General features: G+C 46.1%; 1 protein-coding gene across 1 annotated transcript; it reads left to right on the forward strand.

Annotated features, from left to right (window-relative positions):
* The first annotated feature begins 1,512 nt into the window (after positions 1–1,512).
* Positions 1,513–2,847, forward strand: LOC130406599 (uncharacterized). Its single transcript, XM_056612264.1, has 2 exons — positions 1,513–1,713; positions 1,962–2,847. The coding sequence occupies exons 1-2, from the start codon at positions 1,521–1,523 to the stop codon at positions 2,402–2,404; spliced, it is 636 nt and encodes a 211-aa protein (XP_056468239.1). The 5' UTR covers positions 1,513–1,520; the 3' UTR covers positions 2,405–2,847.
* Positions 2,848–8,159: the final 5,312 nt, after the last annotated feature.

Consider the following 8,159-nt stretch of genomic DNA (forward strand, 5'->3'; position numbering starts at 1 on the left):
AGTGAGCTATAGACCGAATTTCACATAAGTTCAGGCACTGACTGATATGACCATACTAACTGTTGTACCGACTACTTGTACACAAGGAACCATTTGATTTTACTGTATAGATTTAGAGAAAATGTCACTTGAAAAACGTACACATGCATATTCTGCTGGCCAATGGAGTCGAAGGTCCGCACTGGCGACCAACTTGCCACAGTCAGCTGCTCACCCATAACACCGTGTTGACTTGGTAGTGGTACATGTACTTTTTAAATAACCATAACCACCTTGCTACATTTTCAAACGGTTTGTTTTGTTATAAACGTCAGAGATGTAGTTACGGCACTGTATACTTGATACTGATGAATAATTATGTTAGATTCTTAGTTTAAATGTTCTAAAATAGGTACAATATTATAACCACGTTAATAAGGTTTGTAAGAAACCAAACCGTTGGTAAACCGGTTGAAAATGTAGCAAGTTTTGGTTATTTAAAAAGTACATGTACCACTACCAACACAATGTTATGGGTGAGCAGCTGCCTGGCAAGATGTCCGCAAGTGCGGACATTCTAGACGCCGCCGTAAGACAGCTAGTGTTCTATATATCTACGCACGTAGGTGAAGGGTTTTATTTTGAAAACGTTGCGAGACTCCACCCAAAGGATGTTTAGAGTAAGGGCCCTTACATAGTCGACGCGAGCGACGCGCGTAAACGACGTGAGTGACGCGAGCGTCGCGCTTCCTTTCATAGTCTACACAACATACGCGAACGTCGCGGGCGTAGTGGTGTATTGCATTACATGCAATACACCACTTACGCCACGGGCGGCAGCAAAATCGCCGGTGTTTTCGCGGCTTATATTGCGGGTGACATTCCGAGTGCCATTCCGATCAAAATGTCTACGGAAGAAGAGTGCATTTTATTGCTCCTTTTACACCGGCAACGACAACGCAGGAAGCGCAGAGATAGGCGGTGGTATGTGCGCCCTTTGAATACCACACGAGATCGGGATGGGGAATTTGTTTCTCTGGTGCTTCCAATGCGAAGCCTGGATGAGGAGAGGCGTTTCCAATATTTCCGTATGTCGGCGCCAAAGTTCGATGATCTCCTTTCGCGAGTCATCCGTTACCTTCCCGACTCGCACCAAAACCACCGGAACCCGATCGGGGCTTCCCAAAGGCTTGCGGTTACCTTGAGGTACCTGGCAACCGGCATCGGCCTGCAAGCTCTTTCGGCGAGCTACAAGATGGGCACCAGCACTGTGTCGGGCATCGTGGAGGAGATGTGTTCTGCCATCTGGGACGCCCTTCAGGGGGAGTTCATGGCCTTTCCTTCCCGCGGTCAGTGGCAGGACATAGCGGAGGATTTTGAGGCAGTGGCAGTTTCCCCTGTGTGTCGGGGCGATTGACGGGAAGCATGTCAGACTCAGAGCTCCAGCACGATCGGGAAGTGACTACTACAACTACAAAGGTTTTTTTTTTCAATTGCCCTTATGGCTGCTGCTGATGCCAACTACAGATTCATTTATGTAGATGTTGGCGCATACGGGCGTGAGAGCGATGGAGGTGTCTTGGGTCGCAGTGCCTTCGGATCCAGACTGGCAGAGGGCAACCTCAATCTCCCCGCCCCTGCTGTCCTACCAGGCACCACAACGCCCAGTCCTTTTGTTTTTCCTGGGGGATGAGGCCTTTCCCCTACAGGTGAACCTGATGCGTCCCTATCCAGGTGAGAATAAAAATATTGAATATCTATTTATTGTTTTAATTACATTAATTAATTATACATGTTTGAATTAATTATACATGAATTAGTCTGACGAAAAAAATGCATAGCCTACCCAGGAAGGCACAGTGCGCGCAATGGCACACTTGACCATTACTATTCAAAAGCCGTGTAAAGTTGGAGTCAGCCAAGTCATCTGTTCTGTCATCTGTTCTGTGTTCCTGCATGACACTTATTTGTCTTCTCATTAGGTACTAACCTGCAGGATAGGAAGCGCATCTACAACTACCGACAGGCCAGGGCGAGACGCGTAGTGGAGAATGCCTTTGGCATATTGGCTGCGCGCTTCCGAATCTTTGGCCGTCCAATTGACTGCCAACCTGAAAAGGCCGTGAAGATTGTGAAGGCGTGCGTGGCTCTCCACAACTTCCTGGCATCCACCGAACGAGCCAGATACATGCCCGCCTCCTTTGTGGATACGACCGCTGACACCGGAGAGGTCCAGCCTGGAGAGTGGAGGCAGCATGTCGAGGGGGACCGGAATATGGTCGACGGACCACGGTGTTCGGTCGGCAGAGCCAGACCATCTCAAAGAGCGGCACTTGTCAGGGAGCAGCTGGCAGATTATTTTCTGTCGGATGCTGGCGTGTTTCCCCACCAGTACAATGTGCTACGATTGGGCACTGACCTATAAACGTATTGTTCACTTGGAAGCATGACTTCTAATTTTTTTTTTTTTTTGGTTTACGTCAAACTCATTAATTCATATCCATATAAAATGTTTACACAACGAGCTACTGCCTTGACAGATGAATGAATTATTTAATTGTACGCCTATAGCCAAAGCTATAGCGCATAATGTCTACAGAAATTATCACCATTTTTATATGATGTGCATGTATTTACCTGTATGTCAATTGTGGCACATTTACATTTAGGGCATTTAGCAGACGCTTTTATCCAAAGCGACTTACAATAAGTACATTTGTCATAAGAAGTGCATCAATATATCGCTGTCGGTACAGAAAGGATGTTCATAGAACCAAGTGCAAGTACCACAATCGCTAGGTTAATCAATTCCCCGTATTACAGACATGATAGCAGCTGCTGCAGTTGCTACACAGTTAAGTGCTACAATACAATACAATACTACAATACAATAGTGGTCAGAAGAGGAAGGGTGGCTATTGCACCCATTGCACTCCTGACCATCCCTGGTAGAAGGGATCCCCTACACTGCGTTTCTTCTCAAAATTTCTTCCTTGCTGATTCAAGGGAGTTTTTCTTGCCCGTGTGGGGGCATGGGTAAAGGAGGGTGTCACAAATATTTGGCCTGTTAAGCCCTTTGAGACTGTAATGGTGATTAAGGGTTATACAAATAAAATTGAATTGAATTGAACTGAACACTGAACTGAACTGAATTGAACACACAGAACATGAAGAACGTGAACGTAATTAATTAAAATAGGCTAAAACAAATAAGGCCAGTAATAGAAAGAACATCGGAACATCGGGTGACAAGAAAATCATTAAATCTCATAATCCCGCATCAACTGTTTGATGTCGCGCATCAAAGAAGAACTTTGCCCCTGTGGAAGGGTTCGCAAGAATTGGCAAAGGTAATTAGTGAAGGAGAAGTGAATGTCATTCATGTCTCGTTCCCTCATCCTCTCTCTCTCCCTGTCTCTCTCATTCTCTCTCTCCCTCTCTTCCAGCCTTTCTCTCTCCCTTTCTCTCGCCTTCTCCATCTCCTTCTCTCTATCCTGACGAATTTCCTGCAGCCTATCGAGGAGGGCAGCCTCGCATAGATCTGCATTCGGCCTGACGCTTTTCCTCTTTCTTTTGCCCCCACGGGAGGCTGATGACGTCGGGGTATGAGATGATGGGGTAACTGGGAGGGTGGTGGGAGGGTGGGGATGAAGAAGAGAAGAGGTAGAGGCAGAAGTCATCTGAGTGGTGGAAGGGTCGGATAGTGAGGAAGAGGTAGCAGAAGCCACTCGTGTCGCGGGGGAAGGGTGGGGTGGAAGAAGGGAAGAGGTAGAAGCCATCACAGTGGTGGGAGGGTGAGATGTGGAAGAGGTAGTGGTTAGAGGGTCAGATGGAAGTGGACATTGGGATAGGGATGAGGCGGGGTTGGGGGTTGATGGAGGTGCCTGATCTGCCTGGAAATTAGGCCTTTCCTCCTCCTCCTCATCGTCTTCCTCACCTGCCTACAGAAAGACACCTGTTTTCAAACATCCTGACTAAGTAAATAGCCTACCATTACCTACATTGAACAGTCTCTCCACACACACACACACACACACACACACACACACACACACACACACACACACACACACACACACACACACACACACACACACACACACACACACACACACACGTTGATTATGCCTACATACCGGAAAATTCGATTCGGTGGACCTGTGCCTTATGAACTCACTCAACCAGCTAAGTTGGGTCAGGATCTTAGGATAGCCGAAAGTTATTTGGCCAGCACCACTTCTGCACGCGATCTTCCACTTTTTATGCGCTCTGGTGTATTAATCTATAGTTGAAATTAACGTACAATATTTGCAGTATCGCCCCCACCGACAACGCTTGGTATTGCATGGATCGGCGCGTCGCGTATCAAAAATTTGGAGGACGCGTTTTGCTACGCTTCGACGCTTAATGGCGGCCGAAGCGTCGCGTCGCGTAGCCTTTTGGACGCGTAAGCGTAGCGTTGCGTCGACTATGTAAGGGCCCTAAAGGCGCATGAAGATTTTGTGTGACGGCTGGCTTAACCGCGGATGAACGAATAGCGGCTCACTTGACCGCAGTCCCCTCTCTCATACGATACTGTAGGATACATACTGTAATGGTCATTTTTGAAATTCCCTTCAAAGACAGAGTGGTGCATGCCCCCCACCCCTCGTGCGTGTCGGTGTGTCAATATATTCTATCACTGACCTGAGTCCATTTTGTTGCATTTTGCGGTGTACGGTGGTTCTGTGGACACCATACATGTCCGCGATCTCCTGCACCTTTAGGCCATGGGAGAGGTATCCCTCTATTGAATTTTGCTACATATATGCTTCCATACGTCGCTTCAAACAATCCTCTATTGTGTGAACGGCCTGCAGCCCCAGGGGGTCTGTCAGACTGTAGAGGGCTGTTAAACAGAGAACTTAGTAAAGTCTCTTCAAACATGCAAGCAAGAAGAAAACCAGTCTCTTGAAACATGCAAACAACAAACAAACATAGTGTATTTTTCTGACAAAATTTAAAGGCTCAGCTTTAAAAGTTCCACAGGTTTTTTTTGGATGCAATGACAGGGGTCCACTGTTGGCATTACAAAATGACAAGTCCCTTCTTAGATGGAGCGACATTCACACTGCTGCTTTTATGAAAAGAGGAAATAACTATATATACTGTAAGGGAAAGATAGTAATCTCAACTAATGTAATAATAATTTGTCAAACTTGATTTTTTAGTGTGTTTTTAGGAATAGAATAGTCTAACAAATTCCTATCTATTCATTTGTATCAATAAAAATGATAAACAAATACAATTAAAATACAATATAAGGGTCTAGACCTTTGCAATTGTTCTATCCCATAATTAGCCTTAATTTACCAATTTACAATGTACTTCAGTCCCCAATCTATTTTTAAAGAAATGCATTTGAATTGTTGATTTGCATCACAGGAAATGGTCCACACTTGTACTGTATGGAATGACAGGGGTCCACTGTTGGCTGATACATAATGGCAGAAGTTCCCTCTTAGATAGCATAGAGTGACATTCACACTCCAACATGGATGAGTAACAAAATAAATAGGCAAAATGGATAGTTCTTAAAGAGCCCATGCCATTAAAATCACATTTTTCCTATTGTTTGTTAAATAACATAGGTCTGAATAAGTTTGTGAGCTGTGGTAAGTTTGAAATCTATGCAGTTTGTCTGCTGAATGCAATAGGCAATGAAAGGAAAAAGGCAGAAGAAATTAGCCGATCTGGATAAGGTGACACTGTGACGTAGCGTTGTCAAATTATTATTCATGGCCCTGCCCACTTGGTTGGTTCGTAACCACCCACAAGAATTCTGAAGGAGTCGTGATTGAGCTAGTGCTAAATGCTAATACGTGTACGGTAGTTGCTTAGTTCGTAGTAACAGGCTAGTTACAGAATTTTGAATGCAATGGCAGAACGACATCGAACTACATGAACTGCGACATGCTGCCTGCCGCCGGTTGCCGCGAGGCACCACCGCCGCGAAGCACCACCGCCCGGCAGCGGGCAGCCGGGCGGTGGTGCCTCGCGCCGGCAGCAGGCAGCGCACGGTTCTGTCTACTACAGATTGATGTGGAAGTGGAAGAACCAGAGACGTCGGAGAACCCGACGAAGTCCTTTGTGATTCATTATATCGTCTGGACGTGCACACAGCTTTTGGCCGTGATAATATGTATTATTTGATATAGATATCTATGTATTATATGCTATTATTTAGATATAGAGCTCCAGGACTGTAACGCAAGTGTTGTACACTTCCTTGTTATTTGGATAACTGCTGTTGGTGTGATGGCGCATAACACGTCGGACTCTCGTCTATGGTATTTCTACAACTAGACCCGTAGTGGGGGTTATCTCAGCCATGGTTGAGAATGAATTGGGGGAAAGGAACTTTGGCTTTGACTCCCTGAAGTCATGAACCACGACATGGAGGAGAAAGGGATTGTTGACCGCGGTCGTCTCCCGCCGGAGCCTCGCTGCCGATGGACCACCGCCTCGGCTTCAGGATGCGGTGATTAGCGCTGACCGCTGCCGAGGCGGCGGGAAGCAGGGCTCAAGCGGGATACATTCGCGGCCAACAATCCCTTTCTCCTCCATGTCGTGGTTCATGTAGCCTACTTCAGGGAGTCAAAGCCAAAGTTCCTTTCCCCCAATTCATTCTCAACCATGGCTGAGATAACCCCCACTACGAGTCTCGTTGTAGAAATACCAGAGACGAGAGTCCGACGTGTTATGCGCCATCACACCAACAGCAGAACGGTTATCCAAATAACAAGGAAGTGTACAACACTTGCGTTACAGTCCTGGAGCTCTGCTCTATATCTAAATAATATCATATAATACATAGATATCTATATCAAATAATACATATTATCCCGGCCAAAAGCTGTGTGCGCGTCCAGACGATATAATGAATCACAAAGGACTTCGTCGGGTTCTCCGACGTCTCTGGTTCTTCCACTTCCACATCAATCTGAAGTAGACGCGGTCGTTTGAGATTCATAATAACCTATCGTCTGGAGGCTCACACAGCTTTTGGCCGTGATAATATATATTATATATTATATGACATAGATATCTATGTATAATATGGGTTTCTAAGAGCCATTGCGATACATCCACCGTAAACAGAGCGCATGGTACCGTGGCTACAAGCTGCTCAGGGCCAGGTGATAATATATATTATATATTATATGATATAGATATGTATAATATGGGTTTCTACGAGCCATTGCGATACATCCACCGTAAACAGAGCGCATGGTACTGTCAGTGGCTACAAGCTGCTCAGGGCCACACCCCCACCCCCCTCCTTGACCTGCCTTGACACGCCCACCGTATACAGAGCGCATGGTAGTGGCTACAAGCTGCTCAGGGCCACACCCCCACCCCCCTCCTTGACCTGCCTTGACACGCCCACCGAAACGTGCGTTTGGGGGAAGCTCAATGTGCGACTGTTTCTGAGTGACTGTAACTCTGCACCACGGCTGAATTTCGGGGACGTCTTTGAATACTGTGTTTGTGGCCCAATAATACCTATATTAAAGCATCATGAAATAGAATGGCATGGGATCTTTAAGAGTTAATAACAATCTAAATATGATATATATATATCTATATATATATAGATATATATATATATCTATATATATAGATATATATATATATATGTGACAACCCGCTCCCCACCAGGGGGATCCGGGGGCGGGTGGTGGAGGGCGTGTACCGCCGCCATCCACTAGCCGGAGGCAGAGAGCACTTGGTTCCTCACCCTCATCAGCCAGATGGGGAACACCTGGCCAGGGGAGGGAAAGGAGCGGGCGGATATCTTAGGCCCCGTTTACACGAGGACGCTTGCGGGTAAAAACGACAAAATATTTTATCGGAAATGCCTTTCGTTGAAAACGCATAAATCTGAAATGAAAACGCATGAAAACGCATAAATCTGAAACCACCCTCCAGAGTGGAAAAGTTGAATACGCTCCGCCGTAGCGTTTCCGTCTACACTGCCAAGTCGCAAAACACTGCTCAGATCTGCTCACGTCGCGTACGTGTTTACGTCACATACATGTGCCAGTACAAGGAAATAAACAAACATGTCAGATTATTTCCATGCATCGGACCTTCAAGCTGCTCTGGCAGCTATAACAGGCGTACAGGAGTCTTTTCAC

Source organism: Gadus chalcogrammus, chromosome 16, assembly GCF_026213295.1.
Source record: "Gadus chalcogrammus isolate NIFS_2021 chromosome 16, NIFS_Gcha_1.0, whole genome shotgun sequence".
Lineage (NCBI taxonomy): Eukaryota > Metazoa > Chordata > Actinopteri > Gadiformes > Gadidae > Gadus > Gadus chalcogrammus.

Excerpts from the sequence above, each read along its gene's own strand:
- LOC130406599 (XM_056612264.1), top strand. The coding sequence starts at position 1,521 with ATGTTGGCGCATACGGGCGTGAGAGCGATGGAGGTGTCTTGGGTCGCA. Across the intron at positions 1,714-1,961 it reads CCTGATGCGTCCCTATCCAG|GTACTAACCTGCAGGATAGG; the intron begins GTGAGAATAAAA and ends TCTTCTCATTAG.